Source organism: Falco naumanni, chromosome 12 (assembly GCF_017639655.2).
Source record: "Falco naumanni isolate bFalNau1 chromosome 12, bFalNau1.pat, whole genome shotgun sequence".
Classification (NCBI taxonomy): domain Eukaryota; kingdom Metazoa; phylum Chordata; class Aves; order Falconiformes; family Falconidae; genus Falco; species Falco naumanni.
In genome coordinates, this window is record NC_054065.1 from 11,014,250 (window position 1) to 11,041,896 (window position 27,647).

General features: G+C 36.7%; 1 protein-coding gene across 2 annotated transcripts in view; it reads left to right on the top strand.

Moving 5' to 3' along the window:
* The window catches only part of CRIM1 (cysteine rich transmembrane BMP regulator 1), a 188,399-nt gene that overhangs the window by 140,173 nt on the left and 20,579 nt on the right, over positions 1 to 27,647 (top strand). For both annotated transcript variants that reach the window (XM_040611859.1, XM_040611860.1), the window contains 3 exons: positions 8,109 to 8,237; positions 20,251 to 20,407; positions 25,927 to 26,048. In XM_040611859.1, coding sequence (XP_040467793.1) covers positions 8,109 to 8,237; positions 20,251 to 20,407; positions 25,927 to 26,048 — 408 coding nt within the window. The remainder of the gene's footprint in view (positions 1 to 8,108; positions 8,238 to 20,250; positions 20,408 to 25,926; positions 26,049 to 27,647) is intronic.

Sequence of the window (27,647 nt, forward strand, 5' to 3'; positions counted from 1 at the left end):
TATAGAACATGATTTTGACTAATTTTTCCTTCTTCCCTCAGAAGAGGTTTTCATTTCATGCTCCCAATGAGATGTTGGGCTTTCTAGAATCCTCTGCTCTTGAGCTTATTCTTTGAACATTTTGTACGCTTCCTCCAAATATCCAAAGACCGATCACTGCAGAATCTAAATACACTGTTATTTGTTATGAGTCATTCTCTCTGGGGTTAAAAATCTTTGTGAATTAAATGTGTAAACTTCAGACAGTTATTTTTTTGAATTTGTGGCTGACCACAATAAGACCTTTATACAAAATTTCTTACTGTTGTGGCCCCCTTGCCAAAAATCCAAAAAAACCACACCAAAACTACAAAACAAACAAATAAATTTTAAAAACACCCAAAAACAAAAACAAAAAAAACCAAATACCACAACCCAACCCATAGTTAATTATTGTTAAAAGTATTGGAAATATTAATGGGCAGAATGGGTAATGGAATTAATTTATTTCTTTTCCCATTTATACTGAAAAGGGATTTTTTTTGTGATCAATACCACTGGTCTAAAGGTAGGGAGAATATACATAGTGGTGTTAACAGGTGTATATAAAGCTTCCCTGTGCTATACACTGAAAATGTATTTCTGTCTTTCAGCCATTGTAATAATAGGTACAAGGAATTAATCTACTTTATCTGACAGTCTTTAGTTAAACTATGGACTGGTTCACATGAACAAGATGGGAATGTGAAAGAGGAGGTTGGGGAGCTGTAGCACTGAGTGGTAAAGCATACAATCCCACTCCTCATTCTGTAGTTCTGACTATATAGTCTTCACATTTAAGTTTAGATTATTTTTAGACCTGGTGGCTTCATTGTGCCTCATAACAGTTAATTTGTTGTGCTTGAGAAGTTTGTGTGTTACTGTTGGTATGAACTTTCATGTTGAAATGATCTTGACTGTAATTTAGCCTTTCAAAAGTACACATGCTTCTTTTTTTTTTTTTCTTTCTTTCAAATATTTTTCCTATGCATGGAAAGAAATCACTGGCAGCTTTATGTTCCAGTTGCATGAGCAATATTCTCCAAATAATTCCTCAAAATATCTTAATTACAATGTACTGTATTTGTGTTATATAGTAACTATGAAAACAAACATCTGAAACTGGTTTAAAGCATGCCAGTAATAGTCAGTATACAAATACTGAATAAATACAAATAAAATACAAAATAGTATTTTGGTGGGTTCCAGGGATGTATATATTTTTTATGTCTATTAATACAAAAATTATTCATTTGGCAATGAATTTTTAAGGCCTGTGCTCCTAAATTCCTTGTAAAAGATAGGTACTTGCACTGCACTGTAGTTTGCAGTCTTACAATGAACTGGATGAAATCCATGGTGGTTTGGCTATTCAAAGAAGGATCTCAAAAGATTATTTTCAAACTCTGTATAGTGATATATCTGTAGAGCTTATGATTTCCTAGTTTTGATGAAGAAACATGTTTCTATGATGGAGATTGAAACATCTTTGTTAGTGTGACGTTGGCTGGAAATGAATTTTTTTTATGAATACAGGTAAACTTGTATATAAAAAACCCATAAGGCAAGTAAAATAAGCATTCATGCATACATAAAACACTTGCAGCTTTGGGGCCCAAGATGTCCTGTGTTTGCCAGTTTTGAATACATATACATGGACTGCTGCCAGCCCACACTGGGTTGTAGTTTGTTATTATGGCATTTTGCAAATAGTGTTTTGATATGTTTGAGACCCTTCACTCCAAACCTTGGTAGGACTTGCTAACTTTGAAGCATGTGCATTTAGAGTAATGCTGAATAGAGCTGTGCTGGGAGCACTGATGAAGAGAAGTCAGACCTGTGTCTGCTTAGCTGGAGTAACCATTGTACTTGAATCAGAGTAACTAAACCCAGGTATTCGATGCATACTTTTGTCAAACTAATATAGCAAGGAAAAATACAGTAATTTTATTATAATAGAGATAGCTTTTTTTCCCCTTCTGTATTGATAGGGCAATATTTATGAATAGAATACAAACTGGAATGATGAAGTATCGTAAAATACCTGTCACCTTATATTTCTAGTACTTTTAGGTTAAGATACATGATGGTCCAGATATCTAACAATTGATTAGAAGCAGCAATAGGCAGAAAAACACTTAGAACACAGTTGTTACTGCCCTACTTAACCTACTTACTTTTGTAAAAGCCCAGAGTAGGTATTTCCCTCACACAGTTTTACTGAAAGTGTGAAGCAAAACCTGTTTTGAGTTAAAGTACTGCATTCCAAATGAAGCAAAGCAAAGTTTGTTTTAAGTATTTTCCATGTAATAATAGCAATAATAATAATAAAAATACCTTGCCAAAAGGTGAAGCATGGGTAATGTATTAACTTAAGAGAGGACAAAAAATGACACTGATTAAAGGTGGCTGTGGCTGTCACTAAATAATGCTTTGGAAAGAATTACTGTTATAACTGCCTGGAAGACATTTTGCTTATTGAATTAAAATCTACTGTTTAAGTCATTAAGTAGATTACAGAGAGAAGATGTTAGGCAAACATGTACTTTTATTGTGGAGGAAGGTAATCAGTACTTGGCAAAAGCATGTAGAATTCATGAGAGATTGAAGTGTGTATCTTTGGATTTCAGTCCCCTGATCAGGATCCATCAAGGATATTGCTGCTTTCACTGAAAATGTCCCGAGTTTATGGGAAACTGAAACTCATGGAGTCAAGCCAGTTGGAAAGGACCACCAGAGATTTTCTAGTCCTACCCCCTGCTCAAAGCAGGTCCAGTGGCAGCAGAATCTCGGGGCCTTGCCTCTATTAAATTTTGAGTATTTTGAAGGATGGAGGTCCCACAATCTCTCTAGGACTCTTACAGTCCGACCACACATGTGGTTTAAAATAAAGAACAAAACTACTTTTATCAGGATGTAATTTCCTATGTTCACAGTTGTGTTCATTGCTTTTCATCCTAACCCTGAGCACCTCCAAGATGAGCCAGGTCTTGTAGTCTTTCTACCCTCCCATTAGGTAGTGGTAGACAGCAGTAGGATGCCCCATCGCCCCTGCTCTCTCAGCCTCTCCTCACACATCATCTGCTCCAGCTACTGACCCACTTGGCCCCATGCGGGACTCGCTCAGGTGTGTCAGTGCCTCGTTTCTACTGGGGACCACAAAGCTGAACACTACTCCAGCTGTGGGCTCACAGTTGCTAAATAGAGGGGAAGCATCACTTTCCTGCACCTGCAGGCTCTGCTCTTGCTAATGCCGGTCCCTCTTGTCCTTCACACAAGCCAAATACAACCACTTGGCGCTTTCATAATACATGCGGCTTTGCACTAGTACAGTTAAGTGGAATCCCTCTTCATTTTTTGATGTGATTTTGATGGCCAGAGTTAAGATTTTGAACAACTACGGGTATGATAGGAAGTTGGATGTAATTTTTCATCCTGGTACCAGCCTTAGGGAGGATATTTTTTAGTTCTCTTTAAGATTAGCTAAAGAATTACGTAAATGAAATCTCCAAAGTTAGAAGGAAAAATGAAATCTTCAGTGAACAGTTCCTTTTTAAAATTCAGATAGACAGAAGCCAACAAGATTGCAGTAATTGTCTCAGACTTTTTTGTTTCCTTTGATTATTTTTTTCTTGTTGTTTTCCAGGGCTTCCAGCAATTAATGGTGAATTTTAGTTTTCTTTCTCTTCTTTTTGATAACTTGAATTGATCAAACTGTGTGTAATAAAATTCTAATCCTAAGAAACTATTTCCCCTGTTCTCACTGAAATATGGATGTATCAGTTTCTCTCCATTTCTGAATACTTTTCTGAATACAGCTGAGCATTATCGTAAGACCTCAATACTCATTCAGGCATCTAACAAGACCTGTACGTGAGGCACAGTACTAGAGCAGATCGATTATCCTATGTTCTTGTGTGTGTATATATATCATTTCACTTTTTTAACAGAAGAAAATGTCTCCTCTTTTTAATACAAGCTGTGTCACATCACTCACAGTAGAAGTGGGAGGTCTCAGAAATCAGAAAACAGCAGAAAAGATTTGGCTTTGTTCATACTACAAAAGTATCCTATGTACAAAAACACCAATGAAAATATGTTCTTATTCCACCTCGACAGCTTCTTTTTTTTGTGTGACATCCAGTTTTTGTGTTGGTATTGCTAATGCAGGCTTTGTAAGGACAAAGACAGCTCCAGGCTTTACTTGGATGTCACTGTCGCCTTCTTTACCTATAAATGCAGTTTGATTTCAAGCTGGGATGAACGAGATTCAGGGGTTTGATCACATACCGTAGTATTTTTCAGTGGACGAGTCAGACTGACAGACCACCAGTGGCTGAAATATCCACTGTGAATTTCAAAGGGTCTGAAGGTGTTTTAAAGTAGATGGCAGTATAAAACATTAATTCAAAGATTTGTATCAACCTCACAGCAGGCAAATTAATAATCCTCTGCACTAAAAGTCAGCATAGAAAGCATCAAGCTCAGAGGGAGTATATGGAAGCAAGATGTTCCAGTAGAAATCTGCATTTAACATTATGCACGATCACTTGACATCAGTAAATTCTCCGCTCTATTAAAAAAATCCATTGTTTTCCTCCAGACTCTCTTTAGTCCCCTTCTCCTTGTTTTCTTCTCTTTCTTTCTATGCTACAGGTTTTTTGTTGGGAAAGCACACAGGCAGAAACAGCACCCATTTTTCCCACCCATTGTCTGTGCATTTGTGCGCTGGATCTTTCTTCTGCAGTTTCTACAAGAGCAGCAGTGAAAGCCTAGCTCAGATCATGCAGTGGTACATGCTTTTTCAAGCTTCGCTACTGCTTGCCTATTCAAATAGCCAGAAGCCTGGCAGAGCAGAGCTGGCTTTATTTGTTGAGTCTTGTCTAGCGAAGTGAAAAGGGCTGATGATTTTTTTCCTGGCTGCATTTTTGCACATGTGGGGGTAGGGAATGAAATTATTTCTTTTGTCCCCTACTTGCAGCTCATTGAGAAGCAGGCATGCATATAAAATTACTGTATCTCAGGGCTTACCTTTAGGGACAGGAGGCAGAAAAAACGGATTTATAAGCTTGTCTGGAAACACTGAGGATGCTGAGAGCAGACACAAAAGTGGGACGTAACAGAATAATAAAACACAATGAATAGAGGACTAACAAAAACCTTTTGAATTAATATGACAGTTTAATTTTGTCCCTTGTAAGAAATACCACATTACTGGATGTATTAAGGGGGCAAAAAAATGTTATGCCAATGTTTCCAAGACACAAAAGCATCAAAGCACAGCATAGGTTTGAAAAGTCACCATGAAAAATATGTAACAAAATATCCGCTCTTTTTTTTTTTCCTAGCTATTAAATTATGCCTGCAACTAAAGAGAAGTTATCTTGGATGAACTTCAGTGATGAGGGGTGAAACACAATCCTATTTCTCTCTAGGTCTAGTTCACACCCAAGCGGATCAATGAGTACTAACCTGCATCTCAGCTTTTCAGTGAGCTTTTGTGGATTTTTTTAACCACATATTTCACCTAACTGCTCTGCAGTCAGTGGTAAAGCTACAGTCTCCTTCAGTTCTTCAGCTTGTGTTACTGCCTGTGAACTCTGCTTTGTGTAGCATTAACCATCCCCATGATTTGTAATTGTTTTAACTACTGATGAGTATGAGCATTACTGTGGCTTTTTTGTCATTTGCCCAGTAAACTGAATGTAGCTTCAGGGGGACTCTTGTAGTTCATGTCTTTTGCATGTTTAGGGTATTTTGGTTAGAGAATGGAGTGAGGTAGAAAAGGAGGTTATCAGAACAGGCACCAGATGCTAAAAATGGCGTTTGTTTGCAAAACTAGGTTATATACTCTTGAGTCCTAAACAGATGGGAGTAATTACTGGATTTTCTGGAATATATAATATTATTGATATATATCAATATGTTCTTGATTCCTAAACTAATGGTTTGTTAAAGTTGCAGATGTTAAATTTTAGATACGAATATGATTTAGATACAAAGAATTCACTGAGATTGAAAGAAGCCATGGATTCTGAAATGCATTGCTCGTTATGGTTACTCTTCCATACCACATGTGCAAGCTCAGAGCTGTGAAATGAAGAATTCACAGAAATTTATAACATCTCTCCTTTGACCTCCAACCTAGTAATCTATATTAAACCCTTACCAAAAAAATACGGGAAAAATTTAATTTAAATTAGAAGAGCTTTGAGGCGTCTACAGAGACATGGATGCTAATACACAAATTTCCAGCTTGTATTTGAACAAAGCTGTTGATGGTGTTTTATATATGTATAAAGTGTATAGCTACTTTTCCTGCAAAAATTACACAAGTAACAGAATTTGAAGGTTAATTTGAAACTTTCAGCAAAGTGAGGAATCTGAACTGCAACATCTGAGATAAGTTTGAAGTCATCCAACTTCACTGTAGTGTCTTTCGTGCAGTTTTCCCCTCCAAACCCTGTACTTAGCTGACCTAATATAAAACGGATTAAAAATGTTCATCTGCTGTATAAGCTGTTGTGAATGAAAGAGCAGAGCTGGGGAGAAGCTATGAAAGCTGAAAATTGTGAAAGACAATGAAAGCAAAAAAAGCTCGTTCTTGTAGTAGGATAATTTTCACTTGACTGGAAGGCATGGGTACAAAAGCTGCCTGCTGGACATGGAGCCAATAGGCACAGAAATGTGTATTTCGGTCAACAGTGTATACTTCTAACAACTTGATGGGGAGTGGTATTTTACCCACAGTCTGAGAGTAAAGACTAGCTGCCTTTCAGTAGGCATGGCAAAATCTGCCTTTCAATGTGTTTGGTTTGAGGATGAGAGATGGCAAGATGTGGCCACCTCCAGTCCATGAAAATTTGCGTACTGTGTATAACATGCTATGGTTTATTGCCCTTACGGTTACGATACTATTTCTCCGTATTTTCACAATTCATCAATACACGTATTGAATTTTTTTTAATTGTAATTTTCTTTAAGTCGTCTTTTCTTGAGATAGAGGAACAGAACAAACTGGAATAATTGAAACAGTGAAACAAAAGCTCACAGTTAGTTCTTTAAAAGTCATGTAATTTGTGTTTCCTGAATGCTTATTATAATGTTAATAATGCTCATAATTATAAAGTCATTGATTCTTAAGTGCTTGAGTTCTATGAAAACACGAGAAAGATTACATTAGTCTCACAGAGCAAAAAGTCATTCAGGAGAAGATCATTCTGCATCCTCTTTTAAGATGGTAGTGATGAGGTTCCTTGTATTTTCATAATTCTTTGGGTATTATTTTATTCTAACAATTATGTATATTAAAACACATTAATATTTCTAGCTACCATATTAATTAAAACAAATTTTCTACTCCCAACGTATTTAAGTGGCGTCCAAAAGTAAGTAGTATACTGTTCATAAATACCTAATAATTGGCAATAATATCCTCATTTTCAAAAAGCATAATCTGGTACTGCAAAGTATACTGGAAGAAGTGATGTATGTTTTCATTGAATAGACATATTAAGTGATTTTCAGAGATCTTTCACAGTCAGCATATCTTACATTCCTTTTTGGTATTCACAGTCTTTTCTGCTTGAAATTTCAGCAGAAGTGATCTTATTCACACAGAGAAAGATTGGATCTACTGAGTCATGTGCTTTGATTTGCAGCTTGGTAGTCTCAGTCAACTGAGAGTCGGAGGAAGCTCTGTTCAGTTTCTAAAGTTTAAAAAAAAAGTCTGCATGAAGTTTTGATTAAATATTTTTGGAGAAAAGTGGGCAAAATTAATATATGACATTCAGTTTTAAATATATGCAGGAAAGCTGATTTCATCGTGAATAAAAAATGCAGCATTTTTTATTGTTTCAGTATTTCAAAAACTTTATGCAGTTTTATACTCTGTGATGAGTGTATATCACTTTAAAACAAAGTCTGTTTCTTGAGTTGTTTGAGAAGTACCAAGAATATTCAATCATCAGAAGCAAAATTAATTAAAAATTATTCTTTTTGCTATTGTATTGTGTATGCCTTTTTATGAACATAAATTTGAGGTTACTTGAGTATTTTAATTATTTTGTTTACGTTTTCTTAACCTTCAGAACCGACATACATAACAATAGGTCCACCCACCTGCGAGATTTTGGTGAACTGCACTTTGACTGAAAAAGACTGTATCTATAGCTTCAAACTGGACCAAAATGGTTGCCGCATTTGTCAGTGCAAAACTAGTGAGTATGCAAAAATACAGTGGCTTCTATCTTTTATTTCAAGATGTATGTGAAAATGCTAGTATGCTTGTTTTTTCCATTCATAACGCTGGTTACGCATTGTATTAGTATGCTTGTGCTTTATAGTTGTTCTTCTTTAAAAGATAGGTTTCCAATTTCTGACATGGCTCATTTGCTTGCTTAAAATGTGTTTGGAGGAAAACATAAAACATCTGACTTCAGGTAGAAATTAACACCTGCATAGAAAAGGTAATAATTTGGAACTTTGTTCATTCAGACTTTGAGAAGTCAGACTTCCACATTTCATTTTCCTCTCTGTATGTAGAGAGCTTAAGAGCATCTAGGTTTGCACTTCAAAAATTCCTGTTGCTAAACAGCGTATTTTCAACATAGCTATGCTTAGGTTTTGAGGATAAATGTTTGAAAATTATGTGCCTAGGGGTGTGTTCGTATATGTACAAACATATCCATATATATATATTTTATATAATATGTTATTATATTTCTATTTTTAAAATATATAGATATAATACTTTAGTTAGGATTTATGCAGGTTTTAACATGTATTTCTTCCCCAAGGAAAATCATTGTACCTTATGAGAATTTTGTGTGTATCAGCAAAGCAGCAAAAACATATTTTCTGTATGTTTCCTTAAGAATTTGATGTTTACAGATGAAATATAAAGCAAAGTCAGGTTCGTTGTTGGAATTGACCAACAAAGGACACCTGTTGTAATACTGGTCTCAGCTGCAGGATGCATCACTCTGGCTGCCAGCCCAGCCAAGGAGCGGGCTTAAACCCTCTCTGTAACTTTATTGTGGTTCTGCAGCTTCCTTGTAGCCTCTAAGGCTTTCACAACTAAAGTTGTATTCTATTCCTCCTCTTCTGATTTCAGTCTGCCTGTTCTCAGCCACTTTCTAAACCAACATGACTGTTTTAGTGGTCCCCAGAAGAAATGGTCAAAATAAAACTCTTAACTGGTAACTGGCACAAACTGAAGTTGTAGGATTGAATCGGTGTTTTGCTTAAGGAGTAAGAGAAGGGTTTGTCCTGGCTTTTTTAACTTTTTTTTTTTCCTGGGGAAATGTGTTTTTTTTAATTTCCGTAAGGCAAAGGACAAGGACATCCTAACAACTAAATGTATGGCAGGCAATAATGTCATTATTGTAATATAGAAATAATACTGTTGATTGCAAGTTATATTCATGGCAAGGGCGACTTTCCGTAGCTTGCATCCTAGCTATTGTATACTTACTTTGCTTAGTTCTTCCTAAGGACAAAATTAGAAATGTTAAGATCTGCCTTTTAAGATTGTAGTTTGATTTTCCTTCTTTTTTTAATGTTGTTAAATTGATTGGGAAGTTTGACACAAAAAAGAAGATGGACATACTCAGCAAATGTCATCATCTATGCCTGCGCATGCAGTCCTCCCCACCAGTTTGATGCACAGAGTACCCATCACTCCAAAGGATTATTTCTTTTCTCCTAGATTACCAGATTGTACGTGTACATATACCACATCCCAGGAAGTCTCTGTTCTTGCTTGGAGTGTTCCTTATTAAATAGTGCTTAAGAACCTATTCGAGGGTATTTTTCTCTTGCCAGATTTGCTTGAAATTATTTTCATTTTGCAGTAGCAAACTATCTGGAGCAAGCTTAATAATATAATTTGTCTGTCATCTTTTTTTTTTCAGTTATATAACTTAAATAATAGATTGCTTAAATCTCCTCAGTCATTCAGAGAGGGGGATACCTTTATTTTTCTAAAGAAGTGAAGAAAAATAACAGATTGGAAGTCACTGTCACTCGGTGGTTATCCATCAAAATGACAGAATTTTTCTGTCAAGTAATGTCTCTACCTTGCAAGGCTCTGGACGAATGAGTGAGTGAGCACCGAGAAAAAAAGGAGTTTTAGGTCAAACGTGCTGAAAACGTACTGTGCTAGTTCTCTTCCTTTTGAGATCCTACATACTTCCATCTCCAAACCAGTTTAGTTGCATCTCAGCTCCCTAAGTATGAGAGAATGTGTATTCTCTTTCGCTTGTGTAGACACATGTGGACTTCTGGGAACATCACTGTCTTGATACTGCACCTACTTGTTTCTTGCTGGTCAAAGCTGCTCGACTGAGTCAGATTTAAAGTGCCTGAGTAAAGGAGGCCCACATGCCTCTATTACCATTTGAATCCATCATATCCTAATTCTACTATTCTCTTTCCAATAAAGTTTTCTCTTTTGCTAGTTTCTTAGATATCTCTGCTGAAGATTTGTTATACTTTAATCTATTTCAGCCAAACTAAAAGCAAAATGTCAAAGTGGAAGAACATAGAGTAAAGCTGTAAATTGTTCATCGTTACTACCGTCATTTACATTCCTCTCGCCAGAAATCAGTACAACGGGTGTATTTGAAAAAATTATCTAAGTACGATATCATAAAACTTAGTTGGTGCCTTATTGTCTCCAGCTTGACTCAAGAAAGAAGCAAATCATCACATTTCTAGAATACAATTTTAATAGTAGTAGTTTATTTTATGCTTTATTCTTCCTGTTTTTGCAGTGAACGCAAAGACATGCTGTAACAACACGCAGTGAAAACATTCACACTGTAAAGTAAAATAACAAGAAAAAAAAAAAAAGAGAGGCAGACCACAGTTGTAAGAGGATTACACCTCTGCCAGTAATGTCACCCAGTGCTGGTGATTAAAGCGTATTTGGTGCTCTGCTGGCCTCAGCATACATCCTTCATGAACAGTACATGTTTGAGGGCTTTTTTGTTGCTTATTCTAGATTTGAAGCATATATTAGCAAGATAGCTTTGCATGAGAAAAACACTACCACTGAGCAAAGAGTGATCACAGATAGATGGGGGGGGGGCGGGGCAGGGGGAGTTCCAGTGAGTAGAGACAGAACCATGAATGGTGAGGGAGAAAGAAGGAACATACTGACCCAGAATGTATAGAAGCCCAGGCAGCACTGCATGAGGATAAAAGGAAAAAATAAAACCCATAATGTAGGAAGAACTGCTGCAAAATACCATGAATAAAACTAAAACAGAAGGGAAAACATGAAATGCATTACCAAAAAAAAAAATTATATATATATATATAAGATGATACAATAACAAGAAACAAGTTGAAAAAAGTAAATAAGCAAAAAATTGTTACTTGTAGGATGCAGCCATTTCTGTTGTGTTTGGAGTGTCTAAGCCTTTTCTTTCATAGGGAGAACAGGAGTGGATTAAAGTCTTTAGGCGGAGTACCTTAGGGGAATGAAACGAGATCAGTGGTCGGCTACTTGTGAGGCAGAACTCCTGTTGCTCCAAAGAGGACTAGCAGGCACGTTGTATAATGCCTGCTGATTGTAGTAACACAGGATTTAAAATCTGAAAGTTGCTGCCAGATACCAAATCATTCTTCAGTGAGAGTCTGCAGTGAGGGCCAGTACTTTATTTGACCTTGTCTATTCCCTGTATTATATTCACAGAAAAGAAAAACCTCTCCTGCAACAGAGACTATGGCATTTTACCCCAAATGAACGTGAAGTACTGTTCAGGGTATGACTGTGAGCATGTATGACTTTAGTATTTTCTAACCTTTCAAATCTTACTAAAATTGAATGAAATTAGAACATTGCTGTCAATTTTAAAAACTGTTTGCGTCATTTAGGAAGCTTACCTTTGCAGTGACAAGATGCAACTGCCATGCAATTTCATTAATTCCAGACTGCTTTTGGAGAGGCGCGATTGTAGAAGGCTGAGATGGGTCATTTTCCCTGCAAATCATAATGCATCATCAACCCCTTTGTGTTGTGGCCTCTTCTGTCTGTCAAGGCAGACCATGAAATCACTGCTCAAAAATCAGAAATCTTGATATATTATGTGTTTGCACAGTTCTCTAGAAATAAACTCACCTGTTTCCCTCAAACACATTCTGTATAGATACAGAAGTATTTTTGGAAGAGCATTGATACCATTTCCTTAAATCAGAAGAAAATGTATTCTACCATGGAGGAAAAAAGGAACTACTATTGTTCACTCTATAGTAACAGACATCTGCAGCATGGACTTAAATATTCTGGCAAGTCACACCATCTCCCTTTATACCTGATGAAGCGGAGTGGAATTCTAGCATGAAATTTGGGTTTGGCAGTGTGGGACTTGGTCTAGTTGTGTAGATGTTGGAAGATTTGAGAAAAGTTAAGTAGGTGCATCTACAGGCTGTCTATAAATAGCAGCGGTTAAGGCTCTGGAAAAGTGTACGGAGTGATGATGGGAAAAAGCCTGAGAAAAACTTTACAGGGACTACAATGGGAGAATACATCTCAGCTCCTCTTTTCTGTGTGTTAATCATCCGCTAGTTAGTTTGGGATGGGTTATCCTAATGTTTTGTAACTCTTCCTACCCAAAATTTAAATATTTAATTCCTTTACTCCTGTAAATAATCTATACTGAGGGATGTGTTCTGAGCACTTCACACCTCCCTCAGCGTTAATTTTGTTTGTTTAAACTAACATATTTTATCTTTACTTTGATATCAAACTAAGGTGGGACAAATAGTCATAATATTCATAATAGTAATAGTGTAAAATCCCTGGAAATAGCAAAGGAAAAAATAAAGTAACACTTCTCTATTTTAGTAACAATTATCTCCCATTGTTACCTTGACTTATTCCATGGGGAAAAAAGACTGTAAAAAGAAAGACAATCCAGGAAGTCTCCTTTAGAGCAAAGAGAGCACATCTTAGATTTTTGAATAATTTTGTAGACCTGGCAGAAGGAGGATGTTTTATTACCCTTCTGCAGCAATGTGAAACGGAATAGCTATTACATATTAGACCTCAGTTAGTGAAGTACAGGCACTGAAAACTGGGGATGAAACATGTTTCTTAAAAATTTAAAGCTTAGATCAGAAAAAAGTACATACTCTAACACTAAGTACACGTGGAAGATAGCAGAAGTGGTCCCTGAAGAGGGTGGAATTATGATGAACTACTCTTGCCAAATAAATATTATCTGTCTTCTCACCAGAATAAAAGTCTTTGGCAGGGATCTCTGAAGATTACAATTTAATTGTTTTGGTAATGGTTACAATGTAAATGCAATAGAGGCAGATAAGAACTTCACTTGACTTGTGGAAAAACAAAACAAAACCAATATGCTGCTAGAAGGTTTGTGGAAGCTTGATCATTTTCCAGTAATTCCACCTTTGAGATACCACTGCTACAAAATCCATTTTCATGAAGTCGTCATGTGTTGTATGTGAATCCTAGAGTTGTTTAGAGCAAGTATCCAAGTGGGTAATTTGCCTCAATGGACTCATGAGATTATTTTTTTAAACAAGGTTTTCTAGCATCACAGTGCCCAGTCCCTTCATTTTTATCCAGCTATTGTGAATCGTGAGTTAATTCTAACAAAAGGAGGGAGGGTTAGTGTGGATCTGTGGAGGCAATATATTCAGAGAATTCCAGTTACTGATAAGTAACCTAGTTTTCTCCTTCATAAATTTGCCTCCCCAGATCCCCACCCCTGAAGATTAACCAGCAGTAGCAATCCACACCGAGAGGACGGCTGAGGAGTGCTTAATTATAAAGGTACTGTGAAACAGTTCTCCTGATATGATCTAGCCTCAGCATCAAGAAAATAATGGTGGTAAAGGTATGTAGCTAGCTTTGTGTAGCCACGCTACAAATTTTCAAAAAATGGACACCAGCCTAAGCCAAGTTGAAATACTGACATAATTCCTGTCAAGTATCTCTTAATATTCTCTGTCAGTCATTTTTTTATCTGTGAATTAGAGGATTGAAGACAAAGTATTTCAACAGGCTATGCATCTCTAGAATGCATTTTCAGAAGTTTTTTGACTAATATGACTTTCAGTCTTTACAGTACAATTATCAGTGTGTCCATATGTAAAATAATAAATTGGAGAAAAATAAATATCCCAGTTTTAAGCGCTTAGAGGTTTTTATATGCCATATATATGCTAGAAGAAGGAAATTGAGAAGTCTTTTTTTAACTAAGTGTTAGCCGAAATTGCGATCAAGCTGTTCGATTTTCAAACAGAAGACCTTTATCAGACCTAAAAATGCAATTCATGGAATTCAGTTATGTTTACTTTTTGGTTTGATTTTTTGAGCAATATTTTGTAACACTCCAAATACTCATAGGTTCATGTGAGGTGAGGACGTGAGCACTCTGAAATCAGGAATAAATCATGCATCTGATGGCTTGAATTCAGGTCAACGAATTATGATTCCTTTTGAGATCATTGCCTCTGAGATACCGTACCTGAGAAGGAGAGATTGCGTTGTATCTGAAGTATCCGACTGCTGAGTGAATCCTCACAAATACAAAGATTGCTACATTGCATATCCTGGGACAGAATTTTGTTGTCATCTCATTTGCAGGGTGGGCCCCGGACTATAGTAGGTCGTGTTGATACATCAGCTGCTCTTAGGTGCTGATTTTTGTACATATCTATCTTTCCTTTAGCAGCTGGCGACTCAGTCTTAAAAACAAGGGTCAATGTTAGTGTCGAGTATAAGATACTTGGTGTAACACCACAGAGTTTGTGTGCAGTGTGCTGTGTAGAGCCTCACCGTATCTTGGTAATCATCTCTTCTTAAGACAAGACTTTCTTCTTCATCCCCCATATCCCAGACAGATTCCCCTTAAACAGTATCATGCTCTTCTGCAACTCTAGTGTTTATTTTATTATAGTCTGTGTCTATGTAGCTGTTTGTGAGTGGGCGAAGAAAAGGGGAGAAAGAAATCACTATATTTAAAAGGAATTTATAGGCAATGGTGACCAGGCTTAAAAACCTTGGTGCAAATGTTTGTTTGTTTGTTAATAATTCACAAATGTTTTTTGGAAGACCAATTCAGCTTCAACTATTCTTTCCCTTTCTACTTGTTTGTTGGGTTTTTTTTCCAACAGCATCTTACTACATTGATCCAAATGAATCCAATCATTTGAAGTTCCCATATCGCAGTCAGCAATGTGTTAAACTGTTGCAAACCACAGAATGAAGTATTTGCTAGAACTACAGTTCTCAGAGGGGTCAAAGTCTATAAGTAATAGCTTTTGCCAGTGTAGTGAGGTCTAGTGAAGAGAGCAACTAGAAATATGGACCTGTTAGTAACTGACTTTGTTGCTGCTTTTGCAGTCAAGGTTGCGCTTGGAAAAGAAAACTGCATGGTCTTGTGTGGGCTGGAGTCACTGCAATGAGTGTTTAGTGTATGTTTGTCCTCAAGTGACTGTGTTCCTAGCAGGAGTGTATGTTAATAATGTCATTGGTTGAGGACAAACTCTTGCCTTTCCATGATTATTGTCCTAGCCTTCTGCTGTTGAAATCCTTCCAGAATTTTACATGGTATTTCAACTAATGTCTGTCCTCACACGAAAAAGCGAATTATTTGTGGTAATAATACAGTTCTATTGGCCTGCGACGTTCAGAAACACATTCCTCCTTTTCCAAAGTCATGTTACATCAGTATCATTCTGAGATCAACTATCAACCTGCGCCTGAACTCTCAGCTTGTAGCAGAAATTCATGTTTTATTCCCTATGGGCAGCACGCAAATGTATATGTTTTCAATATTGAATATCACCCCACTATTATTATTTTGTCCCCCTAATCCCTCCTGTTACCTTGTGGGGGGGAGCAATTGTTTTCTGTGTTGATGTTACCTCATTTCATGTTTCATAAGAAAAACTAATGAACATATTTCTACTTCTTACACAGAAAACTACTCTCCAGCCAGGTATTTCCCTAAGCAGCACAATGAGAGACATCCTCCTTTTAACTGGTTTCTTATTATTTTTTTCCTGGTTTAGAGTTCTACCTCCTACCTAACAGTTAGTTTAGCTCCCTAGGTGATGTCATTACAACTAATCAGTTAGAGAAGAAAAGGGGGCTCATACTATGTAATCAGAAGCTTGATCCTATTTTGTTAGAGGTGCAGTGACGTGCAGGTGCGTGATGCAGCTTGCTCAAACTCTGAAAGGTAGTTTTCCTTCTCCATTAGCTTTTAAAATGTTTCCTATACTCTCAGATTACTCCTGATATACTTTTGAAGCAGTTATTAGCCCAGTTAGGGCTGGATCTCTTTCCTGCAAATACATTCTGTTATTTGGGATTCGGGTTCCTTGTGAAATTTGTCTAAGCAGAGGTGGAAAAAGCCCTCAAACAACTAACCTCCTAACATTTCATCAGTTCATTGCAGTTGACTATCATGAACTAATTCTCTTTATTCTTTAGCATTTGTCACTTGAAATGCAAAACCTTAGCAGAAAATCTGCTTTTAGTTATCCTTTCATAATTAATTTGTGATCATTTTATTAATGATGAAGTTAAAGTTATAGCTAAGGCTATAGAAATATTGTCAGGATGAAATTTGCATACACTGTATTTGAGTCACATTTGAATCTTTAGGCTTGCAACTTTTTCCCTTTTCTCTCTCTGAGAGCTACACTGTGCTTTGTAAAACTGATGGTTCACTCTGTTTTCTGAAAAAAATACTGGGTTTAAAATGCTGGAATAGGGTTTTCAGCAGGCCTCAGCAGAGAGACGTGAACTGTGTATGTACCAGATGGTACTTCAGTTTGAGACCACCTCTGTCATGTTTTTAATAATGTTTCAGTAGGAGAAATTTAGATGGTTAGAGGTAAAGTCAGAAAGCGGACTGGAATTAATCATAGAGAAATTTTTTTCAACAACTATTCAAAATCTATTTCCACAACTGGTAATGTCGTACTATCAGAAATTTAAGTACAACAACATGTTAGTTTTAGTAACAACCATCTTCTCTGTAGGCATGATTTTTAGCTTTTATTAGAAAGACTTGTCAGCAGAAGTCTGTGGAGATTATTCTGATTTTCTCTTATAGCAGTGATATAACTCTAGTTCAGGTGTGAACAGTGAGCTGTATTGACTTCAGCAAACCTTCCCTGTACATTTGACATCACTAGAATTTTGGTGATATTTTGTATGGTCTTTGGTGTCCGTTCCTGAGAGGCAACAGTGGTTAGTCAGCTATTCATCCCAAGGCTCTGAAGAGTTTTTCTTCCTTGGCTATTTAGAAAGCAAAAATTCTTTTGAGGATAACTTGCTATGCAAAGGATTAAGCAAGGAAGATACTGCCTTGAGACTGGATCTTCTGGTTCGTGTATCAGCTGGCTATTTGAGTTTTAAGTATATTTAACATCATAAGCTACTTGGGATGACGCGCTGACTTCCAGCTTGTATAGCACTTTTAGACACCTTGACTCTTAAAAATAGTTTTGCATCACTGAAAAGCAGTTTCTCTAACTGAATCAAAGCAGAAGAGAAGACTGAAAACAAAACCGTATGTGGCTGTGGATTGTAAGGAATCATTATTTTGCCCTCTTCTTTAACTTCATGCTCAAAGCTGGGTGTTGCATTTTGATAGCTCTCCTTAGCACATAATCTGGAGACAGATAAGATAAAGATACATGCCAACTAAAAATATGTTCTTCTTTTTTCTATTTTTGTAGATTTTTTTATTTTATTTCGACCTCTTCCTTTCACTGGTTCAAGATGTGTATTTGTTTCTCCCATGCCTTTGCATTTGTACCCTCTTGTTTCTTGACCTGGCTTTCACGAGCCTGATGTTTATGGTCAGCCACCTAAATACTTCATCTCTGTGACAAAGTATGCTTCAGGAAATGAATGGTTCAGATCGATCCAACCTGTGCGATTCTGTAATTATTCACTCATCAGTTCTGAGCACCTGCAGGAGATACCATAACTTGCATCCTATCAAAGGTCACAACTGAATTTAATTCTTTTTGGAGGTATTCCAGCGTAGGTGTACTTTTCCATACATTCCTTATAAAGTTTAAGTCTAACTTTAAAAATTATGACTACTGTATGAAGACATGCATAATGAAAGTTTTAGTTAATTTTATTATCACTATATTGCTGCCAGGGAATAATTGTTTACAAACATCCTAGTGTAAAAGCTCATAAAGACAAATTCTCATTATTTTAACTTGCTCTAAGGAAAGTCTTTGTGTTACACCTACATCACTGTTTACCAGAGAAGACTATCAGAATTTCCTCTGCATTATAATGTTCGGCATTAGTGGCTATGTTTTAAAAAGATAGAGTACTCTTCATAGATCAACCTGAACCTTTCAAGAACTTGTAAGACTGCATGAAGATCTTTGTATGTGTGTTTCTTTCTGAGTAAAGAAGAACCTGAGATATGGGTTACCATTGCTGTGCAAAGGTTAGATCTGACTGCGAGTAAATGCTTAAATCTTGTGGCATTGGTACTCTGCTGACAGAGAACCTCTAGAGGATGTGGAAGCGTCTGGCATTTCTTTTTCTGTATACTGAATGACAAAAGAACTTGCACCCTTTTGGCTTCAGACACCAAATTTACATAAAAGTGGCAAGGTGGGAGAAACAAACCTGATGATCTTCATCCCACTGAAAATGAGAACTGCTGTTTGGGATAATAAGGCTTTGATGTTGCATTGCACTTGTATGCCCAAATTCCACCACAGAAGTAGGTGGCGAATTGGCCAGTTTTCTCTGAGGCTTCAGTTTCACTCTGAGGTACTAAGAAACGTGCCTTCTTCACCAAATGAGCATGAACCTGGTAGAATAGATACGGGAACGCTTAGCTTAGCCAATCTGGTTAAGTCTATACATTGCAGTCTTAAATGCAACATCACAAGAACAGGCAGAAGAGAAAGCATTTATTTCAGTGAAGCAAAGAATCCTTCTGTGGTCTGCCTTCAATACAATACCTGGTTAGAGACGTGAAGATTAACTTAATTTCAGACCCACAGAAGTAGTGTAAGGAACAGAGAATGTGCTGATCTTTGGAAAAACCCTGTGCCTAAATGTTCATACACCTAAAGGAAAGTGATCTTCAGAGCTCAGATGAGGAGCACATCTGGAGCAGCGCTCTTCAGCTGCCCTCAGTATAACCAGTACTTTGTAGTGGTGTGAATGTTTCAACTGGGGATCAGCCATCCTTTAATTATCACTCTGAAAGTCGGCCCTTTGGATATCACCCATTACATTCTTCCGTTAAAGAGTCCCAATTCTATTTCCCTTTTCCCATTTTGATCTTATTTTGGCTATTATAATAAAGGCCATTTGTGTCATGTGTGTGCCCCCCCCCCCATGTTTTGTATCCCTAGAGTAACAGAAATCATAATTTTCTGTGTCCTCTCACCTCTGCAACTGATAAATGAATTTTGTATCCCAGAGTATGTTAAGAGTGGTCTTTGTGGCACCTTCTTTCAAGAAGAACAAAAAGAAACTGGTCATTCTCGAAATAGTAAATTCCAATGAGAGGGAATGTAATGACCGTTATTTATCTCTGTACTGGAGAAACTGAGATGCCAGGGACTCAGCATCCCCTTCGTGCCACAAGATGCTGATTAAAAAATGATAGTGGACTTCAAGGACTTCAAAAGACAGGTCTTTTAGTCTAGCATCTCTAAGCTTAGATCATATATTTGGGTATTACAGGTCATATTTTTTAAAATTACCTGCTTAATCACCAAAGAGTTGACAGCAAAGAGCATAAAGAATGAAAGTTGTGAATATATCCTAACCTTTCAGTTCTATTTTAAATAAGTAGAGGAGAAATAAAGGTGCTGTATATTCAACAGAAAATTATTAAATCCATATAATGGGTTGAAAGTACACGTTATTTTAACTGTTCTCTAAAAGGCTAACAGAGTCACAGATGTTGAACTCCTTTGGCTGTGCATCTGTTCATAAAATCATGTTAGTTTAGGGTATCAGGTAGTACTCCCCAGGGTCTTGACTGAAACAGAAAACAACCTGTAGTGTCTGCTCATGCAGCTTCGGTCACTACTGGAGAATTCTGTTGATTATTTTAAAATTAGGACAGTCCGAAGGTAAGGCTTACCAGTATTGTAAAAGGGAACAGATTTAGTCTCCTAAAGATGTGTTTGTTTGGTATAAACAGTTGTCACGATGTGATAACCTGCGTGTCTCCTTTGCAGGGGAGGAGCTGTGCACCGGCCTCATTTCAGGCTGTTCTTTGGACTGTTCCTTCGGCTTCCAGACTGATGTCCACAACTGTGAGATCTGTCAGTGCCGACCACGGCCTAAGAAGTGCAAACCCATTGAATGTGACAAGTACTGTCCCTTTGGATACTTGTACGTATTCTTATTCTGAAAGCGTATTTAATACTATCCCTGTACATACTGAAAATATGCAAAATCCAGGCATGCGTACTTGGGTTTACTTTGTGGCAAAGCAGAGGGAAGTGTAGGAAAATAGAAATGTCAGTTCTTGATGTGAGATTGAAGTATTCTTCAAAATGGATTTTGATTAACAGATTAAGAAACAGCAACTAAGAAAACAGCGGCAGATTATAAAAGCAAAGGAGTGCTTAAATTTTTTTGGAGAACATTTGACAAACAAGATGAAAAAGCTGCTTACAAGTCATGTCTCTTGCATGTGGCTTTTTGAAATTCTGTTTGCCTGTTCTGCTGTGATACCCTTTTATTTTATAGCCCGTTTATTTTGTTCAAATTATTTTCTAGTATTTCAAGGTGTTTTTCAATGTTGATACAACAGCAGACTAGTTTTAGTTAGACATTTCTGATAGTTACTTTACAGGATTTGTGAAGAACAGTACTGTCTCTTATCTAAGTTTTTGTAATTCTTAAAAACCTGTACTGTTGGCTCGACTCCTTTCTCCATAAAAGGAAAGATTTGCAGTATTTATTCATTTATGGAACAGCTGGTGAAAACTGGGCAGATGTTTTGTCATATAGAAATGTCTTCATAATTATTCTGGTGGCTTATATATATATATATATATCACCAATACATATTATTTTTTGGTAGGTCTATTCCATGTTATTGCCTGCTTTTCATAACAGTTTAATTTCTACCTCATGACAGCTGATCTTCAGATAATGCTCATATGTAATTTGTTTTTTAGGATTTGTAGTGAAGTTTACTAATGTTGCAACTCAATGTTTGATACTAACACTCCTTTAATTTCTGGTTCACTTCAGAGTTCTGTTTCACACTTGTTAATAAATGCTGCAGGTTTTTATAACAGTAATCTTAGGGTAGTATTAGAAAAGTGTATATAATTATATATATCTTATATATATAAAAGTAGTCCTTTTCTTAATATGTGGGTTTAATTAACTACGGAGAAATCAAAATATGGTAGATCCCAAATGATCAGAAGATTCATAGATTTTAGAAAAATAGAAATCAAGCTGTAACATAGTGACATTCTCACAGATTAGTCAGCTCTGCTCATAGATGGTGCCAGTGACCAATTTATATTCTCTCTGGTTGTGCTTCCAAAGTAAAAACACAAGGAAAAATGAAGAAAAAGAAAAAAAAGGAGGGTACCAGCTGTACACCTTCCTTTATTCTTCATGCTATTTTTAGCCATAAAGTCATATTCTACTTACATGAATATGCTAGTTGAACTCCCACTTATTGCCCATACAAGTTGTGCGTTGTGCATGGTGCTGAACTGTGTGTGTGTGACTGGCAGTAATGTTCTTGATTTAAGTCTACCTCATTCATGACCAGACCATGTATAACTGCTAAAAACAATAGTATTTTCTTTGATCCTCTTTTCTTCCTTAGCTTTCAGTAAAGATGAACCCCTTACTACTTCTTACATATATTTTTACTCTGCAACTTCTGATTTTTACTTTCTTTCCTTAAGTAAAGGTTTCTCTTTACTGTTGTCGTTTATACTACTTTTTAGTATTGTTCATTTTGCAGTGACATAGGCTGTTCCATGTGAACTGAATTAATAAGCTTTGATTCATTCAGAAATTTGCTACGTGGTTCGATGAGTCTGACTTCCATGGTGTGTGTGTCTCATGAACTGTGACTTAACTGGTCTTCTAAAGAAAGTTGTGAGCAAAGATGAGGAAGAGCTTTACGTGTAATTGGAAGATGACCCTCAGGTTGCAGTGAATTTGACCTGTGTTATTAAGTTATACTCTGACACAACAGTATAAATCATCAAGAATACCTTTTTGAACAACACTACCAAAAAAATCTGAAATAATTCATTTGGCCTTCCCTTGTTGCACTTCATGTGAGATGTGCCTGCATTATTGTGAAAGTCCTTAAAGGAGAAATCTCTAAAAATGAGAAAGAGAAGAACCCAAGAATGGAGCCTAATATACTTTGCACCTTAATAAATTGATTTTCTGTGTTTGAGTACAGTCCTCTTGACCTACAGAGTCCTGTAGTTTGTTTGATCTATGAGAATCATCCTGCTAAGACTGGTGCCTAAGCACTTTAGGTGATTATTGTTCATAAATCTTTGGTATGTGTCAGTAGTAATCTAGCTGACTGTATGGGGAAATCTAAAGGTGTCCGTGCCATCACCTTCAATGTGGACATACCTGAAGCTTGCATTGATGCTGTCTGTCAACCCAGAAATGGTTCAGTCTTCTGAATGAAAATCAAAGAGGACTGAAGAGAAAAAAGATAGATGGGCCTAGCTTTATATAAAGAAATCGATCAAATCATTCATTTTGCTGGAATGCTTTTCTGTAATAAAGAACTCAGGTCTCAGTTTCTGAGAAGGATTGGAAAAGGCCAATGAGTATTGTTCATGAGCGGCAAGAGCACTTTAAACACAGAGATGCTTAGTTGTAGGTGCAAGTATTTTTCAGTGTCGATCATGTGTCAAGGGTAATCTGTTAAAGGATACAAATTTGAGGCACAAATCCCAGCGATTTTCTAAACTCGTGAAGGAAGCAGCCAGTGTCTGAGAAATTGTGTGATACTGTCACATAGGAGTTGAAAAAATTTAGAAAAATAGTAAGGTTTATGATGTTGAAGAAGATAATAAGACAGGCTTCATTTCCTAGATTTACTGGTCTTTGTACACCCGAGGGAGACTAAAATTACAGAGTAATACCCTTCAAAATGGAAACTCAGATCTTCTAAAATGGAAAGTATCTGGAATTTAGTGAAAAAGAAGAAAAATGGTGAACAAGTTAAAGTTTAAAAGTGTAAATATTGAATCTTGCAATTGGCAGTTATTGATTTAAAGTCCTAGACATGATAAAAATGACACCTTGATCAGACATTGATTCCCAGCGTATCGGATGGGGACCATATAGTGACTTGCCCAGGCACTCCCCAGTCCAAGGCACGCTGCCTGCCCCACCATGCCGTACCCCATCCGGAGTGGCCCTGGGAGGTTGGTGAAAACATCGCTCAGGTCAGGACTGCTCCATGGGCTAGCACGGAACCACATGACTTGTCTTCAAATAGAAAGCACTATAAAAAAGATAATGTGCAGCTTCTCACAGAATTACAGTGTTTGTTAGAGTAGTAATTTCTAGCCTGTATGCATGACTTATTTAGTGTATTGACCTACAGAGGAAAACTGCAGATTTCTGTATGTGTTTTCTGCAGTTAGAGAAGCTGAAATGCACTCTTCTCTCTCTCCTTTTTTTTTTGAACTAAAGTGTACATAAAACAGTTGTATTAGAAAATCTGTGTGAACTATATAGCAAAAGCATTTTATAAATGACAGCAAATATTAATGGGTATAGTGTGGTAGCTGGGAGTAAGATAAAGATGTTTGAAAAATAAGCTGATTTCAAGCTGGTGCTAGTGTTTCAGGAACCCTGTCTTTGGGATGATCTTTCCCTTCCATTTTTTTACATCTGAAAAAAAACTGAACTTCAAACTTCTTTTTTGAGCTAAATGGAAAATAATCTTCGATGTAAATTCTGGTTTAAAATGTAGTATGTAATCTAATTATACGCAATGCTTGGCTGCTGTTTTTGAATGCTGAGTGTTTAGTAAGTCTTAAGACGATTATAAAAACCAACAAAACTACTAAGCATTGGAAATGAGCACCCTAATCTTGTCACTGTCTATAACATACAGGAATAATTGTCTGAATTAAATTAATAACATTTAAATATAACTATGTGTGTAATAGTTCATAGTATGAAGAGCTAAAATTGTGGTAAGAACTACTTTAAGATCATTTCCCATAAAGTCTTGCTTTGCTGCCAAAATTATTTAGATTTGCAGTTGTACAGTACATTTGTTTGGTTCTTTACTGCTACCATGCCAGTTTCTTTTCTAAAATAGCAAGCCTTATGTGACTTTCAAGCCTTTTATGACCATCAAAAGTGTGGGATGTAATGAAAGACAAATCTCTCTTTTAATGTAAAACTTTGGTTACAAATAGGACACTAAAGGAGCAAGCATTAAAAGTATATTAGAGAGTGAAAAGTTAAGGAGTAATCAGCGGGGGGGGGGGGGGGGGGGTGTTGCTTTTTTAAAAAAATAACTGTTAGAGCTTAGTAACTGGAAAATCTGAGTTTGTGCACCTTTAAAGAAACCAAGGACTTTTCAGAATTGTCTGAAACAAACTGCTCAATAGGTTTCACTGTTTGAAGACTCTACACATTAATGGAAAGAAGCATTTCTTTTCTTATGAAAAGTGCTGTGTTTGCAGAGGTTTAGGAGGAAAAAACAGATGGATAGGAGGAGAGAATGTCTTCCATTCTCCGTCCTACTGTATGACGATGTGTTTTCCTCAGCCTTTTAATTAAAAGTTAATTTTTTCTAGATTTTGAAGTCAGGCTTCCTAGAGATTTACATACTTTATTTCTTCTCTATGCCTCTAGGTGTTCTTCTTTAACTTCCCACATTTTGTCTTTTGTTTGGGGCTGGGAGGGTTGTGTGTGCATTTAATACTGTATTATTCAATGAGGGATCTGTCAAGTTTCCCAATAAATGTTTCCCAATTTTAATGAGTTACCTCATTAGAGCACTATTTTTGTCAGCAGACTTGTGAAAATCATTTATTGGGGTTTTTTTCCCCTCAGTGTCTTGAACTTCTTCATTTGAAAGACACAGAAAATTACTCTTATCTGTATATGACAAGAAATAGTACAGCTGTGCCTAAAGTTTAAAACATTATCTGTATTCCTGAAAAAAAGACAAACATATTCAGTATAGGATTCTCAGAATCTGAAGAGATGCTTTCAGGTGGTGCTCTAGACTCCTGCCTAGATTCACTTGGAAGCTTGGGAAGCATTTGTGCTCTTGCTTCTCTGTACTCTGCTGAAAAGTTCTCTAGTTGTCTGTGTTTCAAAATTTGTTGCTGTGAGGCTTCTACCTTTTTTTATATGGGTTACTGGCATTCCATGTGCTAGTTTTCAGGTAAGCTTTGTGTCTGCTTACTTTTTCGGGAAACATCTGTAGTTTTAATATGCAAGAGAGGGAATCTACTGTACTTGTTGTTGGAGGAAAAAAGTTAGCAATAATTTTGTCTTATAAAAGCGCAGTCATTTTAACTGATTCCTACCTACCCCTCCAACTTCTTCACAGTTTTAGAAGTTTTTCTTTCTACATTTTCTCTTGAAAAAAGGATTTTTCATCAGTAGTAATCACAAGCACATATGTCTATATTATGTGCTATGGCTTGAAAGTGCCAAATGCAGAGATTTTGCCAGTCATGTGGAGGAGGGAGCACATGCCAGGGGTGGAGACCTGTACGCCCCACAGACCTGCTGAACATCAGGGTGACAGTTAATGATAATTTTCTTTACTTGATCAGTTACTTCTTTAGGGGATGCTTTTGCTTTAAAGATACGACATGTAAAGGTAACCTGCTGACCTTTTACAAATTATTTTGGTTATCTAGGAAGAACAAGCATGGCTGTGAAATCTGTCGGTGTAAGAAGTGCCCAGACCTGCCTTGTGGTAAAATCTGTCCGATGGGCTTCCAGCAGAACAATCACGGCTGTGTTATCTGCAAGTGCAGAGGTATGTGCGAGTGCATTACCACCTCTAATTACAACTAGTTTTCAAAGCAGTTGGAATCTAGAGCAAAAGAAAAGGAATACTGCACAGAATACATAGGAATTGAAATACAGTAACTGGTGGGGGAGTCGGTTCAGCTTTGCCCAAAGGAGTGTATTATTTTGCAGGTGTTATTATCTGTGTTCATCTGGGCCTCAGCTCTGCTTCCATCTCCCATTACAAAATCAGAAAAATCAGTTTGTTATCATTAATAAAAATTAGATCAGGCTTTTAGTAAGTAACTACTAGAAGTAAGCTAGGTTGGATATTTTTTTTCAGTAGCATTGTTCATCTTAATTTTTTCGCCATCATCTTTTCTTTACAAACTCAATTTTTTGGATTTGATAGATGCCCTGTACACCACGTAAAATTAGAGTGCTGTTTCTTGGACAGTTTTCAGGCGGTCTTGAGAAACAATGAGCAGAGAAAGCGCTTACCCAGGAGAAAGCACTGGGTATTCTTAAGCTAAAGATTTCACACGTGCCATATCCCAAACTTGAAACCACCAAATTTGAGGTAGAGACTGAAATATGATGTTCATTGGTTGTCTGCTTTAGTTTTGTGCTGCTTTCAACATGTCTCTCTTTTAAGATATTTTCAGTTTGTGTTTTGTATTAGTCTGGGTATCAGACTTCCTTCATTGCTCACCTCCGTGTGTTGCATTTAATAACTTCGTTTGTTCTCAGGCTTTCTCTGATCCTAACTGCTCTTTCATGCTTATTTTCTTTGATTCTTACTTGTGTGGTTTGATTTCTAGCTATAGGCAAAGAAGTTTGAGTATTTTCCCACTGTTTTGTGTAATGACTCCAGTCTTAACTTTTTTAGCAGCTATTCCGATGCATATTAAGAAATGATAATACGTTAGAAAATAAGACAAGCTATGGGAACATGAGACTGGAAGAAGGTGTATGAGTTCCTGAAGTCACTGTCCTCTAGTTGGAGGCAAACTTGCAATCATAGAAATCAGAAGGACAGGGCTGGGGTAGTTTTCTGGAAGAGTCCATTTCTCTGCCCTCACATAAAATAGAGTGTATCTGGATAATCCTTGACAGATGTTTGTCTAAGATTTAATTTGTTAAGAATCTCCACTCTCAAAACGAAACAAAACAAAACCTCTAAAATAATGTTTTCCAGTGTTTACCAATATGTGACATTTTAAAAGAATTTTTCTAATATTTGTGTCTCCCTTTCTATAAATTGCACCATTTACTTCTTGTCCTAACTCAGCAGACGTAGGGAACAGCTAAGCATCATTCCCTTTTGAATTTTTGCAATATCTAAGAGGTTGCAACTGGAGCTCCCCAAACATTTTTTGAGATTTTTTCCTAGGTCAAATAAGCCCAGTTATTTTAGTCTCCCATTACACTTCAGAAACTGCATATTGTACTTCAGCAGTAGCAAAAACTTCAAACTAGTAGAGATAGTAGCACTGCATTTAAATTTACAGTGGTCCTGTACTTGTATCTTATATTGAACTTGCCTTCCCTGCAGTGATATCACATTACTGACTCATTTTTACTTGTGAGCTACTGTAATCCCAGATCTTTTCATACCTCTAGTTAT